This window comes from Myripristis murdjan, chromosome 16 (assembly GCF_902150065.1).
Source record: "Myripristis murdjan chromosome 16, fMyrMur1.1, whole genome shotgun sequence".
In the NCBI taxonomy this organism is placed as follows: domain Eukaryota; kingdom Metazoa; phylum Chordata; class Actinopteri; order Holocentriformes; family Holocentridae; genus Myripristis; species Myripristis murdjan.
The window spans coordinates 16,780,612-16,804,954 of record NC_043995.1 but is presented as its reverse complement, the minus strand read 5'-3'; the positions used below and the strand labels follow the sequence as shown (position 1 = coordinate 16,804,954).

At 39.9% G+C, this 24,343-nt stretch overlaps 3 protein-coding genes across 4 annotated transcripts in view; 1 reads left to right on the top strand and 2 right to left on the bottom strand.

The window, feature by feature from the left end:
- Positions 1 to 2,846: 2,846 nt before the first annotated feature.
- Positions 2,847 to 7,426, bottom strand: LOC115373928 (solute carrier family 40 member 1). The gene is made up of 8 exons (XM_030072578.1): positions 7,324 to 7,426; positions 7,150 to 7,217; positions 6,837 to 6,996; positions 6,568 to 6,683; positions 6,225 to 6,351; positions 5,877 to 6,131; positions 3,543 to 4,220; positions 2,847 to 3,106 (listed from the first exon to the last, which is right to left on the bottom strand). The coding sequence occupies exons 1-8, from the start codon at positions 7,424 to 7,426 to the stop codon at positions 2,847 to 2,849; spliced, it is 1,767 nt and encodes a 588-aa protein (XP_029928438.1).
- A 2,026-nt stretch (positions 7,427 to 9,452) lies between these two features.
- Positions 9,453 to 18,671, bottom strand: LOC115373618 (sodium-dependent neutral amino acid transporter B(0)AT3-like). The gene is made up of 13 exons (XM_030072107.1): positions 18,536 to 18,671; positions 14,875 to 14,937; positions 12,599 to 12,739; positions 12,356 to 12,493; positions 12,066 to 12,247; positions 11,544 to 11,654; positions 11,333 to 11,445; positions 11,105 to 11,233; positions 10,826 to 10,982; positions 10,539 to 10,743; positions 10,005 to 10,164; positions 9,752 to 9,914; positions 9,453 to 9,647 (listed from the first exon to the last, which is right to left on the bottom strand). Exons 1-13 carry the CDS (start codon positions 18,669 to 18,671, stop codon positions 9,453 to 9,455), a joined length of 1,893 nt encoding a protein of 630 aa, XP_029927967.1.
- A 1,118-nt stretch (positions 18,672 to 19,789) lies between these two features.
- Positions 19,790 to 24,343, top strand: part of fhod3b (formin homology 2 domain containing 3b) — a 93,551-nt gene continuing 88,997 nt past the window's right edge. For both annotated transcript variants that reach the window (XM_030071663.1, XM_030071664.1), the window contains exon 1: positions 19,790 to 20,285. In XM_030071663.1, coding sequence (XP_029927523.1) covers positions 20,121 to 20,285 — 165 coding nt within the window. In that variant the 5' untranslated portion in view covers positions 19,790 to 20,120. The remainder of the gene's footprint in view (positions 20,286 to 24,343) is intronic.

The window sequence follows — 24,343 nt, the reverse complement described above, 5'->3', positions numbered from 1 at the left end:
GCACTGCAGTTCTGGTAGTGGTTGACGGTAGCTATGGCAGAGCTGCCAGTTAGAAACTGCGTGACTATGTGAAAACCGAGATGACTGAGCAGTCCAAAAAGTAATGTGGCTTAATGGGCCTGAAATTCAGTCTTTTCCTCGTGTAGATTGTTTATTTGGAGAACGCCAAATGCTTTAAATGCTTTAAATGCACAGCTTCAGTCGCCAGGCACACATCTTGTCGGAGTCATTAGATCTGTAATTGATTCACATGGTCGTATAATGGCCACAGAACATGATGCTGTTTCCCAGGACCAGATGTATATGCAATGGTGCAAACACTGCTGATTATGATGCTCCCATTATTCTACGATAATTGCGCCTCCAAATGCAGTGCTAAACAAATTCAAGAGTGGTATCAGGAAAACCAGGATGAGGGAAAATGCTTGCATGGCCTCTCTTTGTAATATCTAAGCCTTACTGGAATTTTATGGGAATGTCTGGTACACACAGCGTGAATTAAATTTCCAACTCATTCAGATCTAGAGGAGCTCCTTCTTAAGGAACAGTCCAGTATCACTACACAAGCTGTCCAGGACTACTATAATAGCATTCTAAGCTGTTATTTACTTGACATTAATGTGCTTTATGTCTTTTCATTATTTTGTCCATACCCATGTTTCCACCGAACTGGGAAGGTAGTGATTGTGTAGATGTCATAATCCATTTTGGATGGTCCTGAGTCCTGACAGTTTCTGAAACAATAGGAAATTTGCTGAAGTATTGGTTATAATGCATAAAGCCCTTACGGCCCTCTCCTAAACTGACATGATGTTGTAGTCTGACAGTTCAATGTGACATTGACCCCTACTGGACAAAAACTAAATTACAAATATTTGTCACTGACCAACTAATGTACTATGCTCTGTTGTAAACCACCATTATCTTGACCATTGTTGTTCTCCTCTTCTCATATTGCCCTCCTCTCCCCTTAGTGTCTCTTACAGCCACAAACCATAGCTTTGCAGGAGTCATGAATAATGAAGGACTAGCTTCACCTCTGATACTAAACCTCAACATCATATATGCTGTCCGATGGAAATGCAGGTTCAGGAAGGTCCAAGAGCTTGTCAGCAGAATCTCTAATAAACCTTTGGGAGTCAAGGATTCAGGAAATTTACCCATTAAATATGCAAAGTTCACAAGGGACAGGCAGCATTAAGCCATGAGGTCGTCCATATTCTGGGAATGATTCCAGTTCTGCATTAACTCGTGAAGGTTGAATTGGTGACTTTATTTAAGTAATAGGCTGTGACTGAGTAGGACCGCATGGATTAGTTATTTGCAGTGCACTGATGACATTTTAGTGTCTGTTAAAATGACTTTGGAGATATTCACACATACATACACACTTACAATTCCCAAGCAGTGAAATTATAATCTTGAATTTATTGTACTGTAAATTATCAGCTGCTGATTCTGGCCGGTTGTAAATTCAAGGCAGAAAGTTATCTTTATTGTCATATCATTATTATCTGTCTGAAACAGATAAAGACAACACAAAATATTGAGACGTGACAGGAAAATCATACAAATATATTGAGATGTGGGGTTGGTTGCATTACAAAAAATTTAACTTTGATTGTATATTCACTGTACACAAAGGAAATATGAGAACATACAGTAGTTGAGTGAAAAGTCCAAGTCACTTTTCCAACAGATTATTTTCTTCTGAGCTGAGGTAAGGTAATATTTAGTTCATCAGAACTAAAACAATATAAGGCAAAGTGTAATACAACACTGCCACTGTTGGAGTTACACACATTTGCTATCAGCTTACAAAAAACCACTGATTTCAAACATGGCACAAAATCTTGGATTGCTATAGAACTATTAATATCACTCTCTATGTGAAGTAAAGTACCTACAGTTTGGAAGCTATATCATATATATATATATGAGAAGTACAAAAGCAATTAAAGTAGTTTCTGTTGAAGTATATCTAACAAACATTGTGTCCTTTGATGGTTATGGGCTGGCAGTTTTACTGTGTAGACAAATGTATTAATCGGTAAACTAGGTTTACATGTATATTAACAATTCGAAAGTGAGGCAAATGTTTGTTTGATTCATCCACAGAGAAACAAACCAGGGGAAGAACATGCTATGCCCTTCCTCTTCTGTCCGTCAAAGGGGTGGGGGTGCCTTTAATATTTTCTTTATCAAACAATTTCACATCAAGTTCCCTTTACAATCCTTTTTGGACATCCTGGAATATTTCCAAGTGGACGGATCACTAACATCTATGCCATTTTTGAAAGTACTGTCTGTCTTGTTTCTGTTTTCAGGTAATACCACTGTTACGTTTTCTTCACAACACCCAGTTCTTTACTGTGTGAAGGTTAGAAAGATCCCTCTATACATCCACCCTCCCATCCAAACAGCTGTGTGAGATAACAGGCTTGTTTGATGAAACTCTTGGAGTGATCCTATGGGGTTCAAAAAGGCACGTGCTGGTGTTTCAGCGGTTCCTTTTTGTCCTGTTGCATCTTAGATTAAGACATCTCCCATGGAAGTACCAACGCTGCATCTGCTGTGGCCACATCAACTTATGTACATCCAACCAGTTCACCTGAGTTTTGGTTTGCTACCATGGACTTGGCTCTGCAGGAAGAAAGCAACCATGGTGGGAACAGACACTTGTGCTGAAATGAATGGCTGAATGGGGAATGGATTGTTGCATTGTTGCTTAGCAATGAGACTGCTGAAGGAACAGGAGGGAGACATTCATCTCACAGGTGCAGAGTGGAGTCTGTGCACGCGAGGGTGAGGGTCACGTGCCTGCATGCGTGAGCCATATCTCCTCCTTACGTGTCAAGGCCTTGTTTTCTCTTGGCTTTGCGTGCATACAGGAAGTACATGGTGTGTCCAGTGGTGATGAACAAGACAGAGATGATGACCAGAATGCCAAAGTGCTGTGGCTGTGGAGCAGAGATGACCATGATGAAATGGAGCAGATCCATCAGGTAATTCATAGAGCTTTGCACACCGTTGACCACACCCCTCTCTGACTCACAGATGTTCTCCTGCAGGAGCTGGGTCACTGTCAGGTCAAAGGACCACAGACCTGAAACACATGGAGCATAGAGACCAATGCTGTCAACAGTTTATCTGGCCTTTAATAAATAAAGATGTGAAAGTTACAACTGTCCATGTATTCGGCTATTAATGTGAATACAAAGAGAACAGCACTGTAGGTTGATTGCACACATTTGAAATACATTTTCAATTTCTTCCAAAGAAAATAAGTAAAGGAATGAAATGTTAAACTGTTTTCATGGGAATAGTTAACTAATTAGCTAAGGCTCTTAGTTTACAAAGTTCCTAAGGCAATCAATTTAACTAAAATATGCAACAAATGAACAAAATTTGAAATTTTAGGGAATACTATGTCTTCCCATGCAATGAATGTAAATTAATCAGTATTGAAAGTGTGGATCCATATAAATTTTCAGTGCTGAAATCTGTTGAAACCCATCAGCTTTAGGTGTCTTTCCTCTCACCGATGCGTGCTGTGATGACACCCAAGAACAGCAGGATAATGGAAATGTAGGATTCTGGCGCTGTGCCAGAGGGCACGTTGTCGAAGAGCACAGTGTTGTTGGTCCAGTGGATGGACGAACGGTCAGGTAGCAGTGGCTGATTATTGCCCACCCTCAGAGGATAGGTGTGCTTTTGTCTTTGGCTTGCCATCCCACCAACCTCAGAAGAGTTTGTGTTAATGTAGGGCATCAGCAAGCTAAGATCCATGGGGCTGCCCGGGGCAAACACAGAGCACACACACAGCAGTAAGCAGCCCAGGTGGAGGCAACTGGAGATGATGCCTGTGTTAACCAGGCCGTAGGCCTTCCTCAGTTTGGTGAACATCACAGTGCCCATGAGACCTGTGATCGCTGACACACCCATCAACACACTCAGGAGAGAGCCGCTTATGCCCTGAGTGTAGGCGTAGCCAGTGGTGATGCAGTCAAAGCCCAGCACTGTGGTGTAGAGGAAGGCCAAGCCCATGCCTGCCAGGAAGACAGGCTGCCGATAGTAGGCCCTCCAGCCATCCTTACAGGTGCTCAGCAGCCAGCGGAATCGTTGAAAACACAGAGGCAGGTTGGTGATTTCTTTCAGATGGAGACTCATGCTGCAGTTGTCTTCTGTTGGAGATGAAGGTTCTCTTGCATCATCTGTCCCTGAGGAGGAAAGGGAATATCGTCTGTCAATTCGAAATGATACATACCTTTTGATATTTGCATGATGCAACTTGATAAGAGGTGTGATCTATTTGGTCTATAAAAGTATTTTAATCCTTTCAATGCAATGATGATGTTCTTACTACAGGATGACATGTGAGGACAACTCTGAATATAAATTGTCATACTACAATTCATAAATAATGTATTGATACATACATTTAAAAAAATGTGTGTGTGGCTATGTTTATGTACATGCATGTGCATGAATATCAGTGATGATGACTGGAGGTGCTACAGTGTCATCATAACCTGCTCACAATTGCTTTAGAAGGAAAATAAGAAGGGTGGTTACCTTGTAATGCTGCTGACAGCAACAGGGAATTTTAAAAAATCCTTAACGTATCGTTCCTGACAGCAGCATATCACCACACAGTCAACCCTCGGTGCACAGTATTTAGAATGAATGGAGTGTGTATGTGGAGCATGTTTGGAGTGGTTCAGTTGAACTGTTGGGTGGGTGCACATTTAGCACACCAAATAACTCCTCTGAGGCCACCTGACAGTGTGGCAGTTTGTTAAGAGTGAGAGCACAATTGCACCAGCTACAGGAAATAACTCCAAAACATATGAATCCTATATTTTTCCTTCAACTATTACCCAATATGTAATGAAAAGAGCTTGATAGCTGATAGCCAGCAGTTCCTCATGCTTGGAAAGCCTAGCATGACAAAATAAATGACAAAATAAAATGACAAAATAAAACTAACTAAGCAAATCACATTATGTACTAATGCTCATGTTCAGCTATTTACCTGGTACAAATACTAGAAATGTCAGATAATGGCAAAAAGCACAGACAAGTCCATCTTGCTTAACTTAAGCTACATGGACTGTAATAGTGTTTGTTTTGGCTTTCACCACTCCACCGCGGCTACAATGTTTAGTCTCACAGGAGACAGGTTGCCAAAACTCTGCTCAACAAACAAGCAACTTGTGAGTTCATGTCACTGTTTTGTTTACAAAGTAGTGTTCCTCTTGTAATTGGGCAGTGTTGTTTGTTGTTTGTCTAACTAAACAAACCAAATAAATATAAAAAAGCAAAAAGCCAGTTTTTCACTATGATTTGGACCTGAGCAGCCAAAGTGTAGGTGTGATTTCAACCCTATAGCGTTCCACACCGGGGTTCACATGGAAGTGCTGCAAAAACTACCTCTCTCAGGCAGACTAGGAAGCATGTATGTGGTAGACAGGACAGTTTGGGACAGCAGTGGACCTCTCTCTCTCTTCACTCACTCTCAAGCTCGTTTGACCACTGCTGCACTGCAAAATGTAGATTTCTAATTGATTGGCTATTAGTTTACGAATTGTTTTCAAGATTTTGCAAATCATTTTCTTTTTCTACTCCTCAACACATCATTTAGTCAGCCTTGAGTAGGGACACTCCACAGTCTGAAGTGAACGCAGTGAGTGATCAGGATTTTGCAGTCAGACTTATCTCTTATAATGTTTGTTTTGTGGTTACTTTGACGCTAAAGCTCACTGCAGATGTGTTTTTTTTCCAATAATAATGTACAGGTAATATCCTTTTAAAATCTTAGTTATCATTCACAAGCACACACTAGCACCACAATCCATTCTGAGATCAGTCAGTACCTTGTAGCCCTCTCATCTCCCTCATTTGCTCATTGGCCTGATCCACCTCCTCCGCTGGTGGTTTGATTGAGAGAGCAGGGACAATGCGGTACACCCGCGACAGGAAGATGAACTCCACTATGAGAGACACAAGGTTCCACCCGAGGATGAATCCACAGCCAACTACATTGGAGGCCAGGGTCATGACCTGTCCCACTGCGAGTGGGGCCAGGATGTTAGTCACCTGATCAATCCGCCTCATGGTCGCATTCATCCCTATTGTCAGAATCAAAGTCAGTGAGCTAAATGTTGTAGTGTCGCACCATTTTATCTGATACAGATACTAGTACAAGCAGTAAATTGTCTCACCAGCAAGGTGACCGCGGTTGTAGCCTGTGATAACCACAATCCAGTCCCTCTGAATGGCAATGGTCAGTGCTGTGCTTGCAAGGTTTGCCACATCTGCCAGGATGATGACCACCGTATAACAAACCACCTTGTGTAAGTTTTGTGATGCAACATGTTACTACACATGACAGCACAGAGCAGCCAGAGGCTCAGCAGCAGAGACAACAGGGACACAGGACAGTGGGAACAACAGCAGCAATAATCCCTCTGTGTGGTAGCCATGGTGGGCAAATGGTTTGCAGCTTAACATTGTACCAAATGGTAACAGATGCAGATATTAGGGAAATATATACTTTCTACTCACAGTAAGCCATCCATCCCAGATCTGTTCAATCCGGTGCTTATATGAGAACACCAACATGAGCACAATGCTACACACTGTCACTGAGATGTTCTGAATGAATAGTGATGCATGTGCAACTAAAATAGGGAAGAAAATACAAACAATCACCAACTTTCCAAACAGAGCAATGACACACAACATATGAGAGTTTGCTTCAACATCAGAGAATGATCTAAATCAATTACAATATATGCAACACATTCCAAAGGGAAGTGAACCTCGATGCCTACCTTTATTCCTGGGATTGCGATCAACCCAGTCTCCGATGAGAGCACCAAGAAGGAGCACTGACCCAGCTACCACCAACCCAAACACCGCAGTCAACAGCAGGTTACGACCATACAGCTCAATCAGGAACACAGAGATTGCGAAGTGCCACATGCGGTCACCCTGTTGGACCCCACAGAAAATACAGCATGCGTGTCTTTGCTGGGCACTTTTGGGATGTTGTCATACCAGTTTAAATACTCTACTTTGCATTTATGGAAGTTTTGATGTCATATGCCGTATATTGCTCCAGTAATTTCAGGAAATGTTTCTTACCCACATTGACAATGCACCACTGACATAGATCAGAAATTTGGGACCTTTGAGGTAGATAAGAGCTGACCCTTAAGAGGAAAGCGAGGTTAAGGTTAGCCAAGCAAGCGGTCCATAAACTAACAGAAGTATTGTTTTGCACATACATGCATACATGTAATTTTAGTCAGAGTTTACCTGGTGAACGTTTAGCCTTGTTGGCTCTTGTGTCCCTGAAGTCTTCAGACTCAAACTCAACCGCCACCCCGCCACACCGTGGAGCATCTGCTCGCAGGGACATTTCCTACTGTAGGGTCATAGGTCAAAGAACTTGTCTCACCTTTTTGATAATATGGCATCTTACTACTGTTTTGCTCTAAGTTTTTTTATGCCATCACTTGGGTGTTTTGAATGAAGGTTACTATTTTCTACTTTGGTACCATTGCCACTTAGAGTTGTGCTGACCACTTATAGGATTACTGGGCATTTTTTCATTCACGCACAAGGAGCCCATTCTAAAGGACATCATCAGAAAGGATCATATCGCTATAGATAATAAATTTAATTAAAATTAATATAGTATTATTTCATCATTAATGCATTTCTCAGCAGGAACAGTTTAAATTCTGTGTTACTTAGGACTTACAAGGTCTCTTTTAGAAGACAGTTTCTGTGCTAGACTATGTGAATATGACATGTTCTACATTTAATTACTTGCATAGCTATTAGTCAGAATTTGCTGTTCAAATTACAAGAAAAATATAATGGCTCCCATGGGTGAAAGGTGACACTACAGAGAATTACAAAATAGCTAAAGAAAAATCTAAAATGCATCTTAAATATATTCATAAGACATATTTTGAGTTATTTAAATATGACAGCAGTAAAAATAGTTTTAGCATGATGCCCGATGTGGCTTAATAACTGCATTACTATCATAACAACAATCATAATCATCATCACCTTTCTTCTGTTGTTACACTCAATCCTCAATCCTTGCGGTTGTTCTTCGATGGTGTGTCTTTTGCCATGTATCCTAAATTGGGATGCTAGTCTTTCCTGAGAGCTGGAATTCAAGCTGTAGTAGTTTGAAAGGCTTGATAACATCACAGTGTTAAAGTGCACCATTGTATGAAAGTGCCAGAAAAGCAGAACAGGCAGAGGGACAACAAAGGCAGCCAGCATATTCCAAAGCACGTGACACCGAGAGGACAATATCACTGTCCACCCATGCTACAAAAAAGGACAACTGTGTAACTCGTATGACTCAAAATACACATATGCGCATGGTCAGTGAACACATGCGCAAAGCTGCCGCACACACACCGGTGTAGTCCTCACTGCTCTCTCACACACAAACACATGGTTTGTCTGTTAACATGCCAAAAAAAACCATGTGAACCTTGCAAAATATTACTGGAAGCACAAAATATCATGTAACACTGCTTCACTCATCTTTTGGCTCTTGCAGGTAACTGGAGATTATAGATAATGGAGGAGTGATATTTATTTGATAGTAGAAAATGTGATTTTCAGGTTGATTGATAATTTTAACCAGTGAGCAATGATATTTACACAACATTTCACACCATGTACATCAACTAATGCATTATTACATTACATGTTTACACTGAAAATCTAAATTAATTAATTAAAGAATTAATAACTTAGTTATTGCAAGTTAGTCATATAAGGGGGTCCTTTCCTTTGAGTGTGTTCTCATTCATAACAGCAACACAGGAAATTAACACTTATCTCCATTTAATCAAATATCACCACAAACCTGATATTAAGTTCCAGACATTGTCTTGTGAATATTTTTTGAGCTGTAAGGCCTTGCACTGATTTTAATCTGGCCTATTTGCATTTTACCAATAACAAAATATTGTAATGTAAATGAGAACAAAGTAAATGTGTTTAAACTTTACAAATATACTCTCAAAAAAATTAGGCAAGGCAAGGCAAGGCAAGTTTATTTGCATAGCACATTTCAACAACAAGGCAATTCAAAGTGCTTTACATAGAGCATAAAAGGCATTAAAACAATATAAAAGCAACACAAGAAAACATACATAAACACACCTACTTTTGCTAACTGACTTTACTAGGTAGTAACGATGTAAGTACAAATGTAATTAAAGGCATTCAGTATCATATAGCAGAAAACGTAGGAGAACAGCAAGAAGAGAATCAGTCAAAAACTGTCTTTTTTTAAAACACAAATTCACGCAGTAAGACGTTATGAAATGAGATATAGTACCTCACATAAAATCAATCACATGCATTGGTTGTCCACAACTACTAATGAAAAAGGTGAACATTTTCATTTACAGGTCCCCAACATAGGCTTCATTTTCATATGGATTTTGATTGTGTCTGTTCATGATACGCCTCTTCAGGAAGCCCAGCAATTTGTAGAGAGCCACAAGAGGGATGGAGACAACAGGAAGAGTAGAGAGCAGCACACAGATTGCATAAACCCACTGAAGGTAGGGCTGAACATCAGCAAGGGGAAAGTCCACCTGTAGGGTTGATGGGGTGCAAAGACAATGACTTTCACATTACGAGCTACTGGAGGTTCAACAAACAGCGTATTACTGTTTTGAAACAACTGTAAAATCCTTACATAATTTGGGTTCCAGGCATTATATGTAGGTTGTTGTTTGGCCTCTATTGCAACATATGCCAAAAATACCACCAGAAGCATCAAAGGGCTGATGAACCGCCAAGTAACTTGCCAGTAGATGTTGGGCCTCTGACCTGTCATCCACTCAATGTCATTGTTAAACCTGCGGGCACATGAATACACTTGGGTAAATCTTGCATTTTAGTTAATAATTTTACATTAATGATGATACACTGATGAACTGAAGCATCACCTGTTTATTCCGTAGATGTATGTCACACCGATGATCTCAAAGAAAGCTATGATGAGCAGAGGCAAAGATCCCACATAGTTGTTGAAAATCTCCAGCCAGTAGTTTCCAGAGCCCAAGGTAAAGATTAGAGCCGCAGCAAAAGAGGTGAGACAAATCAACCCTATTAGAAAATGGTGAGAGAATATAGCATAACAATTATGAAAGCTTTTTCACACACATCAAAGGAATCTAGTTTGAATGCTTTCCTTTCATATTTTTAGAATTACATGGAAACAATCGTCAGGTTTTTTCATTTTATTTTTATATATGTATAATTAGTACAATTTAAATGACCTTTTTACTTTTGCCTAGGTGTATTTTTTCTCTGGTAATTTCAATGTCAGTTGATTGAAGCACTTCTGAGTACAGTGTTTCAATAATGTATTATATCCACCTGTTATTAGTACTTTTGCTGTACCTGTGTCTTTATATTTTGAAATGGCATGCTATAGGAAAAAATAGGCTTGGACTGCAATATCAGGTCTTGGAATTCACCTGTGAAAATCTCCTTCGGAATCCAGGATGGCACCATATGCAGATCAAGCAGAGGTGTGAGGACCCCCTCTAGATTGCCGAACATGGAGGACAGGCCGAGGCTGAAGAGCATGACAAAGAACAGCACTGCCCACACCTGGGAGCCTGGCATATTTATCACAGCCTCAGTGAACACAATAAAGGCCAGTCCTGTTCCAGAGGCACTCTACAGGTAGTGATATGGAGTGCCAATTAGTTCATTAAGCAATCAAAAACAATTTTAGAAATCTTTCACTGAAATGTTCTACCTGGTCCAGGAAGGTCTGTAGGTTGCAGGTCTTTAGGTGGAGGCTTTCCACTTCTGAGGGATCTGTGTTATTGAGATGGCTTAACCAGTCATCATAGTTGTCAAGAGTTATGTTTTCATCCCCTATGTTAAATGCATTTGTCAGTGTCAATATATTTCTGTGAAATTAAAAAGAGACCAAATTAATCAGTTGATAATAATAATTACAATAATAAGACTCCATCCTATTTACTGAGTTGCATATGCAATGGCAGACCATAATCATGTGAGTGGCACATACCTATTTCGACAGTCATTGTAGTTTGTATTTGCTTTAAATCCCAGAATGGAAAAAATGGGAATCGAAGCATATATTGATGTAAAACTGTTGACACACCCAACTATTAGGGCATCTCTCTCACAATTATTCCTGCAAAATTCAAATATGTCTCATTGTTTTGTTTTGTAGATACAACACAATGCTGTTTTTTTATTATTGGTAAAAATGGTTTGTCCAAAATGGCCATACTTTTGAGGATTATAGCTGGAAAAGGCAATGAGTCCCCCAAAAGCCAAAGACAGAGAGAAAAAAATCTGAGTGGCAGCATCCAGCCACACCTTGGGATTCTTCAGGGTTTCCCACTGTAATGAACATATTCACTTCAGTTGGATATTCGATTTTGTTAATTAAATTCTTGTTTTGAAATTATGCAAATAAGAAGTTATGATTACAATCTTACATTTGGAGTGAAAAGGTATGCAAGACCATCGGCTGCTCCGGACAGAGTCAAGGCTTTGACTAAGAAGATGGTGAGTACGAGATAGGGAAAGGTGGCGGTCACATAAATTGCCTGGTGAAAAATTTCAGAGGCTGATAAAATATTTCATAGTCACCTGTAAAGCAAACATTACATTTCATACTTCTCCATTATAAGTTGTGGAAACACTTGATGTGAATTCTAATTTTATAACAGATTCATAACAACAAATTTTTCTTTAAAAACCAAACTATCTCTGGACAGAGAGTGCAAATCCACTGTGTCTCAACTGAAGCATGATGGGATGCTCTTGTCTCTTGCAGCCCCACTCTGTGACTTAAACTTAAATTAGTATTCTTGAATACATTATTTAATTGCTCTGTTAAAATCTCAGGTTTAGGTAGCATTGCTTAAATTATTGCAATGAATTCCTTTTGAGTGGTTGTTGAGGAGAGATATAATGATTAGCACTGTGTTTAGCTTGGCATCAGATGGATAAATTACCTTTCCAATGGTCTCAATGCCACGTATAAAGCAGATGTAGACGAGACACCAAGCAGTGGCCAGACACAACACTATCCACCATTGTAAGGACCCACTGGTTTCAATGTTTGGTGTTATGTTCAGTGTTTCACGATACCAAAAATAATTCACTGATGTGCTCTTTTCACATTCGGTCACATAACCTGCATCAAACAAAAGGATGATGACAAATAATTAAATAAATGTAAGGACTTATTATTTTAATAAGTCACAACCATGTTAATTTGATTTGATTATTTAAGAGAAATTACCAGTGAGGTTTTCATTAAGTGGACAATTCCTCCAGGGAAGTGGATTTTGAAAGGAGTGGAAGAAGTACCAGAGGATCCAGGCAAGGATAGTGTTGTAGAACAGTCCGACCAGGAAGGACACTAACAATGAAGCCACACCTGTGCATAGACACAAACTGATGTATAATATGGCAGTGATCCAAGTTAGTAAGACAGAATATTTTTTACTGCAGTCTTAAAATCATTGCTCCCAAACCATCTCACCTAAACCTCCTAGATATGGGGAGATTGAGTTCCACACTCCGACGCTTCCCATGCGGAGCCTTTGTCCGATGGCCAGCTCCATGTGCAGCAACGGAAGGCCCTCAAACACCAAGGCAATGAAATAAGGAATCAGGAAAGCCCCTGGGAATGAAACAAAGTGCCAGAGTTAATAATAGTTGAAGCTCTTTGAGTAGATGTCAACAATAAAAATGAGTTCAGGCTTTTTTTTCCCCTTCGGTATGCTACTGACTGCCCTTTAAAAACACTAGCATTGCATTTATAGTTGAAGGTCATTCAATTTCTGTTCATTGGGCATTTTATTATCAACAGTCAGAACTTTATCACACCCTCTCATATCAGTGAAGGGAATAGAAATGACTGCTTGACATAACTACGCTATTTTCCCTCCCTGTCTCTGAGCTGATGCTACTTGACGGATCTGGATTTAACATTTTACATTAAGCATTAACTACTGTTACCTAATACATTTACTAATATGAATTAAACATGAGTAGTAACATTACTAAAGGCTAGTTAATGTGAAATACACATGAACAGCTACATTAATTGCTAACATGGATTAATCAAGAAGAGTGGAGTTGAGAAAGTTCATATCCAATGCATAATAAACAACTGCATTAAGTCCATGTTGTTATATACTTATTTGTTAATGCCAAAGTTTAGTCGAAACAGAAATCGTTTCGTGAAATGGAGCACTGATGTCAACGCAGTCAGGGCGCAAGTGAATATGGATGTTGCCAACCTGTGGTGAATACACAGACTAACATTCATAAAAATACAATTGGATATGTGCTGCCGTGCGTTCTCGCCTCGACTGCTGTCACGAAAATAACAGTGCAACAGGCTGCTTGAACTTAGATGTGGTCTGAGTGGGTGAAGACTTTTATGTTTTTTTTAAATGACTTTTATGTCAAAATGGATACCAAAATTGCACTTTATTGACACACCCTCAGCTTCACCACTCCACCCATCTTGTTGGAGGCAGGTTCATGCTAAGCCATGAAATGACCAAATCAGTGTGAGTTGGAAAATTTCTCCTTGCACACCATGTGAAGTAATGCTTGTCGTGGCATAATCACTTCAATTGATGCCAACGCATTTTAAGTGAAGAATTAGGTTTTCAATTTGGACAAAATATTATTATTATTATTTCTTCATGTTTCTAAGACTCATTAATTAAAATGATTAACAAACATGTAACAACATTAATGAATGCAGTTGTTCATGTTTAACATTAAGTAGTGTATGTTAATGTTATTATACATGCAATATTAATGCAAGTACATTTTTGTTAAACATTAGTTGCTGAAGACTTAATGTAAAGGATTTTGCGCACAGCTGTGGAGTGGTTATGTCCCAAAGGAAGTATCTGTGTTCTTAATAGTGAACAACACAACTAAGAATTATCTAAAATAGATCAGTCATAGTCATAGATATGTACAAAAGGTAATCAATAAGATGATGTGCAAAATTAAGGCATGACCACAGGCATGACCGTTTTCTCTCTCTCTCTGTTATCGGTGTGGTACAAGAAGTAACCCCTTTGTCAAATGTGGTTCATATTCAGCAGAAACATCAACAGTCAGACTGACTGATCATTTATCAGATCAAATAGTCAATTATTTAGAAAAAAGCTTTAAAACTATATATGGATGGAAAACAATAACATTTTCAGATTTGACAGTCAGAACACCACATATGATAGTGATTCCTTTAATGAGCTGTATGGAAATATGAGAAATAAGATATTAATAGATATGAGTTTAAAAAAAAAAAAAAAAAAAAAAAAAAAAAGCTATAGGTTTAATTTCTGTTTTGTTCAAAAAGATAACTTATCTTCAAATGTATTGCAATATATTGTATATGCAGTGTATTGCCATAAAAATACATACATTATATATGAATATCAATCTATCTATATTTATCTATATCTATATCTATCCATCTCTCTCTTATCAGTATATTATTTTTTGAAATAGTTAATTATGTATTAAGACAGAGAAGCAACATATAAGCAATAGATAAACAAAAAACAGAATTAATTAAGGTTTATTGTTCTCATAAAATGTGGCCTTAACACTACTGTTTAAGGCTGTATGTTGCATTGAATTTTTAATTTCTATGCTATGATATGTATGATATTCTCTGTTTCTAAAGAGATAATCTGTGTAACAGACAAGGATTCATTTTATTTTAAATGGAAGACCAAGTTGAAAAACCCAACTAACAGCACACCGTGACTGAAATGCTCCTACCTCCACCATAGACTTGACACAAGTATGGAAATCTCCACACATTACCGAGTCCCACGGCAAAACCTATGCACGTCAGCAGATATTGAACCTTATTGTCCCATTTTGGTCTTTCAGTTACGCCTTTTGATCCTGGATCATGAATCTCCTCAACACCTCCAACTTCAATAGCCATCACTTTTAAGTAGTTTAGATACAAGGCATATGCCAGTCCTTTATGGCTGACTGTGTCTCCTCTCACTAAAATGGCCTGGTGACTTGGTACCTGTGTGTGTCTGACAAAGGGGCACTGTTTGCATTATCAGCATTATACTTCTTGTTGGCTCTAAGCGCTTAGAGAACAAAGCGTCTGGTTTGTTTAATGAAAAGCACCACGATATGATGTTGATAACAGGCAATAATAGTCAATAGTGACGGAAATATTGGACTGGAACAGTAATAACAAATGCCAATTGCCCTATATCCATTAATAGTTTGTACACAATATAGAATTAATTCACAGGCTTCACTTCACAAATCATAGGCAAATAAAGAAACTAAAGCAGCTTCATATGCTATTCTATTCTGTGCCTGTTCCCACACTTGTCAGCATGGTAGCATTTCCACAGAAGGACTGGCTGAACTCTCTGCTGAACTCAACCCTGTAACACACTCCACACATCACAACAGTGACCCCATCTGGAGCGTTCAATTACCAGACAGAGTTTAGTCTCTCTTATTTAAAAGAGCCATCATTCTGGGACCAGCATGGGTCCTGCATGTAATTAAAGACACGACCAAATTTGGCATTCCAGTCATCTTGAAAATTACAAAGTAGATCATGTCTGGATATGGTTTTTCTTCTATGGTCAGAAAGTTTGCCTACAAAGGAAAAGCATGTTCAGAGTTACTGCAGCCACTGAGATTATTACAATTAAGATGTTTACAGGTCCTATTGTTAGACAACATCAAAATAGTAAAAAGGCACACATGCAGTCTAAGTTGTCTGTCTAAGGTCTCAGGCAAGGCCAAGTACATCACAGTCGCAAACCAAGCCGCAAGGATGTCCATTAAGTACTCTGCACTGAAAAATATTTATTTGTCTTCATTAACATTGGCAAGCAGCAAGCCAGATACTGTGAAATGAAATACCAATTCCAGGCTTTGAAGTAGACTATCACAGTTACAGTGCTGGCAAAGGACAAGAATGATAATTAACAACAAGGGACTTATAAACCATCCTGAGAGCTGCCCAATATGAAATCTATGTTTCCACTTAACCTGTGAGAGAAAGTGAAAATGACTCATTTTTACGCTTTTTTGCAATGTATTTTGTATTCCGGCGTACCTACACATTGATTGGTGGTCTGTAAAGCAAGCTGGTCTGAACAGAGAGGAGGGTCAGTGTCAGAGGCTGTAGGTGATGAAACCTTATGAAACAATACTAGTGCACCTTGCTGGTTCTGGCAGCATTGTGCCTGTATCAGAGGCTGATATGAAACAATGCTACTTCCTGTTCTGATCCACATTTCATGCAATTTCTCCAGCTTGACCAGTTTGTCACATTTCCCATCACGTAGGGGGATGCAAGTTTAGTTTCAGTCACAGTGTTTGACCTGACTGTAAAGCACTTTGCTCCAGCTTGATAGATTCTGGCAGCTTCCTGAACATGCAGTTAGTGTAAGTTGCCCATGTTGGCTGATGCGCTTCTGATTTAGTGGGGTTAATATTCCTATATGGCTGATTTAAGTGACTGAATATTAGCCCTAGAGACTTCTAATAAGGTTTTAGGCTTTCATGTTTTCCATCCTCCATAGAGACTGTTCATTTGTGTGTGAGTATGAGTGTGTGTATGTGTGTGTGTGTGTGTGTGTGTGTGTGTGTGTGTGTGTGTGTGTGTGTGTGTGTGTGTGTGTGCGTGCACGCATGTGCATATATACATGCATGCATGGTTCCTTCCTTCCTTCCTTGCTTTCTTCCTCTACAGCAAAATGCCAACTGTATCCAGTACATACACAGCATGCACAGGATGCTCTGAAGTTTTTTTTTCCCCCACTGATCATTTGCTGGAAGCTACATTAAATACAGCACAGAACATAAATAATGCACTGAGTGATGCTCTTTGCTTTGAATGAATCACTTTCAACATACTTCATGCTTTGGGCTTGCCAAAGTTCACCAGCCTTGACAAGCATTTTCGAAATGAAAAGGCAGTCATCAAATTCTGGTGGGAAAAGAAGTGTTGAGTATTTAAAGATCTCCTCTTTCATGAACAGACTTTGCTCTGAGCCACATCAGCCAGGTTTATCTAACCCACAATTTGACTGCCTCCCACTCAGTACAATGTGTTTGGGTGTCATAAGCAACCGAATACTCATCTTCTTCCCGCTGCCATTATTGACTTTTGTGTGCACTGCAAATAAATCTAAGACCCATTTTACACCTTGCGTTAAGATGTGCTCAGTATCCAGATATGTTGTCTAAATAAGGAAAAAAACACATGATAATGCAAGGTATAAATGCAAGTCCAGACATCAGATGTTTGATCAGATTAAGCCTAAAGTTGTCTGCCAAAATGATGTCATCATTATGTTTAATCATATCATAGAGCCCTAAATCCCTTAAGGTAATCCCCCCATTTCTTCCAGTGAAATTATGTTACATTCAGCAGAGTTTACTGCACCAAATACATAACTCACATAAGTTGGCATAGTTTACATATGTCACCCCCCTGCCACTTTAGATGTTATTGTATTTTAAAGGACAATGTCAGAGTCTGCTGACATAAACTTTGTGAGCAACAATTAAAGGAAGATTTTGTCATCTCCAACTTAGCATGTGTTCATTTGGGCTGTGGCTCATTTTGCACCATTTCTAAACAAAATGGTGCCTATTCTGGTAATGTCTATGTTGTTATGACATTAAACATTAATGTGAGTTCTCTCCTGTTGAGGTTGATAAATATAGTAAAGGAAATTAAGTTAAATGCATGTTTTGTATTTTAAACTTGTGTGCTTTTTTAAGGCTAAATCCCAAACTAGAAGTCTCTTTCTTCCTCAAATGATTCACCAGGAAAAAAGCAACACATTAATTACACTCTGTGAGACTAAAGTCATTGACAGAGAACACAGACCATGTAATTTATATATTTCCCTCTAAAATTAAATGATGCCATAGAAATATTACCTTTAACTTACATGCTAATAACCCTTTCAATTTTGTTCTACATGTCTTTCATGGTCCTGGGCTCCTCTGACCACAGCGGCTCTGGAGTGGGTGTGATATAGACAAAATTGTTCCACTTTGCTCAAATAGAGTGTTAGTGGAGATTATCCAAATGGGAATAATTGAGACAGTGAAAAATTACTGTTTAGCTGTCCTCTGAATCAAGTCCATCTGTAAAGACCAGTCCAAAATTCGAAGGCAAAAAGTAAAAATCATAGCGGATTTTCATTCATAAGACAGTTAAAAGGTAATTTTTCATGTTCTGGTATTGTCTGCCCGCTGATTGTTCTCACATTTCCTTTCACTGTAACTTTTTTCTCTTTCTATTTGACGTGGTGCAGCACTCCCAGTCCCTTACTCTGGGAATAAATGAAGTTAACCATTAAAGCATCACTTTCCTCCTCCATGGCTCTCACACAGAAAGTGGAAGTGCCAGACATTTCCCAATCCCACACAAAACCCACACAGGTCAGCCTGTACTGGGCCTTGTTGTCCCATTTTGGCCTGTCTTCATCCTCCTCACTGTCCAGCTGCTCCAGCTGTTCATGGGACAGTATCTTGGACGCCAGGCCTGGATTGGGGAGGTGTAGCATCATGATCACTTGGACACCCTGGTACTGTGTGTGATACAATGGTGCACTGTACAGTGGTGGACTGAACTGTGGTTCACAACGCAGGAGAGTAATATCATGGAGCATCACCGGAGATGTGTGCACTGTGCAACCTCTGAAGCCTGAGCTGAAGAAACACAAAGAAACAGTTATTGGTTTATTTTCTTATTGGGATAGGTCAAGGGAACTGGCTAGCATTCAAATGCCAGGCCAAGGCTTGCCTTAGTCACAAAGTATGTATATATGCATCTCCCTCTCCCTCTCTCTCTCTCTCTCTCTCTCTCTCTCTGTGTGTGTGTGTGTGTGTGTGTCTGTGTTGAAGGTTAAAGACACTGTGTAAAAAGTCACTCAATCCTTAACTTGAATAAAACTATCAATACCAAAATGAAAAAATACACCAGCGATCGTCTGAAAGTCAAAGCACAGCATTCAAATTTTTACTCAAAAAGCAGCAAAAGAATCACAATAGTAGCAGTAAAACACACTTATCAAAGGGTATCAAAAGCAAAAAATACTCTTTGTGAAGAAAGATCCATTTCAGAGTATTACATTTTTGTTGCATTGACCTGTAAGAAGCATGTTAATGTTTAAAGACTACTCAGTATACCATTGGCTCACTTATGTATCATGTTTATGAACTTTTACATGTAAAACATAAGATAATATCTTTTGTTTTACATGTAAAAGTTTATTCTGCAAAGTAACTAGTAACCACAAGCATCACATAAAACTGCAGTGGTTTAAAAAGTTTGCCAAAACATTATTACTGAAATGAAGTGGAGTAAAAGTATAAAATCTGGAAAAACGAAAACACTCAAGTAAAGATCCAGCACTGCAAAGCTGTACTAAGCACAGTACTTGAGTAAACGTACTAAATTAATCTCCATTTCTGGCCGTTTCAGGTCAAACCTCAAACTCTTGTGTACTTTCTACTTGCACCACTTGAGGCCAGTATCGCGCATGTAATATGAGATGCTCGGCCGGCTGAAGTCTGGCTGCTACAGCACTGGCAGAGTTTCTGCTGGAGGAGGGAGCCGCTTGCCCATCGTTTCCACACACCAGGCGCCAAGTGTAGCAGTCTCGTCCGCAGTCTGCCTCAGCACCTTCACCGCCCGCAATGCCCTTGGATACTGGCGCCCCGCTCATCTCAACACGACTCCCATACTCTGAAGACTGAAACAAACATACCTTCCGAGGAGGTATCCTGGATCTTTTGCTCTTTGGCTGTTTTCATTGCCTTGAATCCTGTGCGCCTGCATGAAGCGAATGGAGAGGGTCCAAGGATAACAGGGGGTGCAGGATTTGCTACTGCAGAAGACCTGCCGGTGGGTCGCTGTGGCCCGGCTGCCAGGGGGGCTGCGCGTCATACCAGAGGGCTTCGAGGCACATCCGCTTATATGATAGACAGCTAAAATCGTTTTGCATGGATACATCATGGCTACGTTTGTGTGCAGGGTACAGTTCTTAGATGACACTGATCCATTCAACAGCACCAATTTCCCCGAGCCCACCAGACCACCTTATTACACTTTCAGGGAAGATATTCCTCTGATCAATCAGATTGCTGGAGTCCACAGGCTGCTGAAAGCTCCACAGAAGGTATGCAGTGCTTTTTTTTTGTCTGATGATTGAGACTTTTTTGCAGTTATTATATTTGCAAAACAATGATACCAGAATTTTAATCAGCGTAGTGAATAGTTATACCTACAAATGATCAACTAAGTGGCTCACAACATTAAAATTACTACAAACAAAACTTATTAACTCAAGACAGTTTGACGTAAAGCATTTTGGTAATGTGGAATGCTGACACAGCATCAGCATGCAGTCAAACAGTTAATGCATGCGCGGTGTTAGTATGTATTTAGTGGTATTTAGTGTGACATTCTGGAATGTTGGACAGTGGATAGTGGAGTGGATGGAGAGCTTTAGGCAGCCATGCTTGGCTTGGCTGAGGGGAGAAGACAGGCATCTGTTAATGTTTACCACCACATTAAACCCTTTTCACTTTAACCTGCTTTTGTTACTTTGAACCAGCTAGTCTTTGGAAGATCTTTCACAAACTTGATTGCACCCAAGAGAAGTTGGTTTAGCATTGTTGTGTGGCTGAGACAAATAAGCAAAGTTCAAACACAAAGTTAACACATGCAATGATTTGTATATCACTGGTAGTGATTGAGATTTTGAATGGAGTTCTTGCCCTGATTGCAAGTATCTGGCCATAGTTTGTTAGGGGGTTACCATGAATAAAAAGAACAGAATAAATAGGGAAAAAAGCCTGTGGTTCATGTAGGAATATGGAATGGTACCTCCATCAGGTGTGCACAGGTATGATGACCTCTTTTTACCTTGTGACTTCTCTCAACTTTAATAAAACTGTATTTTTCCAGAGAGTGTTTGCTTTGCACGCCTGATCTGCTCAGCAACTCCCCCTTCCACACATTAAGGTACATACCTGGCAGCTCTTTCTCAGTACAGCAGCCACTTCTGCTGTTGTCACTGGCTAAAAGCATGGGGTTTAAGTGCCTTGCTCAAGGGTAGGTTAGTTGTTGAGGGAAGGAACAGTGTTATTTGTTTTGATGTTCTCAGATCTGGGGATATGAATAAATAACCATTCAGTCTCAAGACAAGTTCTTTAACCTTTGGGCCACTGTCATTGCCAAGCAAATGAGTCCTTGCTCTACATATCCAAACTGTTCAAACATGCTTTTGCATATTATCCTAATATAACATTTTACCTTTGTGATCTTCCATCATTTCCCCATCACCAACACAAGACATTTTACTGGATGTTGCTGTTGTTACATTCAGTTAGCATCACGTCAGTCTGCCTTCTTTCTCTGACAGTAACAGTCTGAGGAGGTCATATAGTGCACATTGTTTTGTTTTGTAAAAGTTGGCCTTCCCAGGATCCTCAATTCCATAGCCAGTTTTAAACATCCATCCATTTATTTTCCATACTGGCTTATTCCTATTCTGGGTCATGGAGGCTGGAGCCTATCCCAGCATGCTTTATGCAAAGACAGGAAAACACTGGCTAACATACATGCGACCACACTCACACTTATGGTGAACAGGAGTTTTTAGAGTCTTCTGACCTACATGTTTCTGGGCTGTTGGAGGAAACCCAAACAAACACAGGGAGTGTGCAAATGTCCCAGGGCCTTCTTGCTGTGAGGTAACGGTGTTACCCGCAGCGCCCCTCCAGTTTTTAACTGCTCAAAATAACTTTTCTATTCAATATGTATGATTGCACTTTGAGCTTCTCCGTAGGAAGTCTGCTGAGGTCCTGTGTGTTGTAATCTGTCTCTGTGTCCTGATGAAACCAAGTGCATCCAAACACATTTTCAAAAGGCCTCATCTATGGACTTTAAAATTTAAACAGCTGAGGGGCCAGTGAGTTTGAATCTGAGGTTGATTCTTCAATGGGAAGTCATCTCAGTCTGTTTGGGAAGTTACACAAATAGAAAGTTAATTTGGGTCTTTCTTCATTCTGTCAGATCAATGGTACTCCATCTTGTTTGAGGAGAACTGGTAAGATAAGTCACGGAAGCCTCAGGATGCTGTGGATCACCACAAGCCTGGCTCTCATTCTCCAGCCCACTCAGTCTGACCAGCGAGATGGGATGGGAACACTTTCCACTGTTTGAGAGGAGAGAGGGAAGCGGGCAGAAATCAAAACACAAACAAAGAGCTGATGTACTTTGCACAGTCGATTGGTCTCAGTTTAGCAGTTGGCCAGCTTGACCACAAAGTAGACAGGGAGGGAGTACCAGCGGAAGGTTCTGCAGTGCCTGGGTAGTGAACTATGGTCACATGGGCATTAGTGGTTAGAAATAACTGAGGGAGCAGCCGCTGTTGTACTTTTCATAAAACGAACAGTCAGATGCCACTAGGACTGTGTCACAGGGAAACACCACATATGGGCAATGAATTCACCTATTCACACCCACATATGTGGTTGAAGTTTGAAGCTGTGGCTTTTGGCATGACCCTGTTATTACCTTTGGCAACAAGCCTGCTGCCCTCCAGCTCTGTCTCAATGGATGTCTTCGGATGTGCAGGTCAGGCTGGTATAAATAGTCTGGTGCTAACACATGTTGCCGAGTGAGCCAGCACAGCTCGCATGTGCTTGTCTATGGGTCTGGGCTGTTCCTGTCAGTTGTAGCGTACAATCTTCAGAGGGGAGGTGTGTGTGTGTGTGTGTGTGTGTGTGTGTGTGTGTGTGTGTGTGGCTGTTTAGTGTGGGTGTGTGTTGGGGGGTTGGGTGCGAGGAGGTAAAGGGGGGAGATCACTTACAGTTTTTCAGTTAATAGAATAGAATGTAAGTATGATATTGACTGATGCAATATTAAGTACAATTATAAGAGCACTTTTTAAGCCAAGTGGCGAGTGTTGCAGACAGGCTGCTAATTAAAGCTGCTGTCAACAAATCAAGCTGCTCACAGGTGAAAAAACATCGTATTCCAAGAAAGCCTGAACTGACCATCTGTAACCTCCATGCCCTGCCAGCAACAGGTCTTTTGGAAAGCACTGCCATGTGTCATAGTGCAAGTTGTTCTGATAGTAATTAACAAGAAATAGCAATAAGAGGGTTTTTTTTTTTTTTTTTTTTGTTAAATACCGTGCAAGCTTATCATAAAAATGTGAGCAATTCTTTGTACCAGCAAATTTTTGATAAAGACAGGTATGTTTATCTCTCTACGATGCAGCTCAGCACCTCATCTATAAATGGGCCTCTATCTTGCTTCTGTAGATGGAAAGTATGACTGCTCACTACCTGACTCAGCCTTTCGATTCTGTTATGAATAATTCATTGTCCTTTTCAGATGACTGAGTGTGCAAAGCTGAACAGGCAGGGTGCAGAGAATCTGCCAGACCTTATCGCAAATCTGCTGTCTCTGTCAACACAGTTCAGCATATCCATATGAGTTCAAATGCTTTCTCTCCTGTCAATACCTTGGAGCTCTCTGGCCTGGTGGCCTTGAAGTCTTGCATCAGTTTGCAAAGTAAAATCCAAGGAAGAAAAACTGTGGCTGAGGCTTGTAGAATGGACTCTCACTTTACCAATTTCAGTTTTTTGGGCCGGTTGTTTTCCTGCAGTTTTTTTTCCCGAAGAAATTACAGAGTCCTCATAATGAGAAGTTATGTTAAATGCTGTAAAGTACAGGTTCCTCCTTTATGCCTGTCAAAGATCTTCTGAGTTCTTTAACACATTGTTATGCAGAGTTGAGGTTTTGCTGGTCTCTCAGGATTTTAGAGTGTTTCAGCACAGGTCTTCATTCTCCAGAAATACTGTAGTTCCTTGCACAGACTCATTCTTTGCATGCTTGACAAGAGCTGAAGTTTGCCGTTGTGGTCTCTCTCTCATGCATCAAGTGTATTTTAATGAGTGTGCTAATTCACATGCCTTCAGAGGAAGACCACAAGTGCCATCTATAATGCCCTGTTATCAAATAAACCTCAAGCTATCAAAGAGACTTACTGTATATATTTGATATACAGTATATTTAGTGCTGACTAGACATAGACATAGACTATAGACAAGAATGTGCAAAGTTGGACAGTATGGGGTAGTATTTGCAATAAGATGTGTATTGGTAACCTATCAGAAATAAAAGAAAAGCGTTTTGTCTTTCTCCTTTTTTGGACACGCA

Excerpts from the sequence above, each read along its gene's own strand:
- LOC115373928 (XM_030072578.1), bottom strand. The coding sequence starts at position 7,426 with ATGTCCCTGCGAGCAGATGCTCCACGGTGTGGCGGGGTGGCGGTTGAG. Across the intron at positions 6,132-6,224 it reads CAACCGCGGTCACCTTGCTG|GGATGAATGCGACCATGAGG; the intron begins GTGAGACAATTT and ends TTCTGACAATAG. Across the intron at positions 3,107-3,542 it reads TGTCATCACAGCACGCATCG|GTCTGTGGTCCTTTGACCTG; the intron begins GTGAGAGGAAAG and ends CATGTGTTTCAG.
- LOC115373618 (XM_030072107.1), bottom strand. The coding sequence starts at position 18,671 with ATGATGCTACACCTCCCCAATCCAGGCCTGGCGTCCAAGATACTGTCC. Across the intron at positions 12,740-14,874 it reads GTGTCAAGTCTATGGTGGAG|GGGCTTTCCTGATTCCTTAT; the intron begins GTAGGAGCATTT and ends TTTCATTCCCAG. Across the intron at positions 9,648-9,751 it reads ATGCCTGGAACCCAAATTAT|GTGGACTTTCCCCTTGCTGA; the intron begins GTAAGGATTTTA and ends TCAACCCTACAG.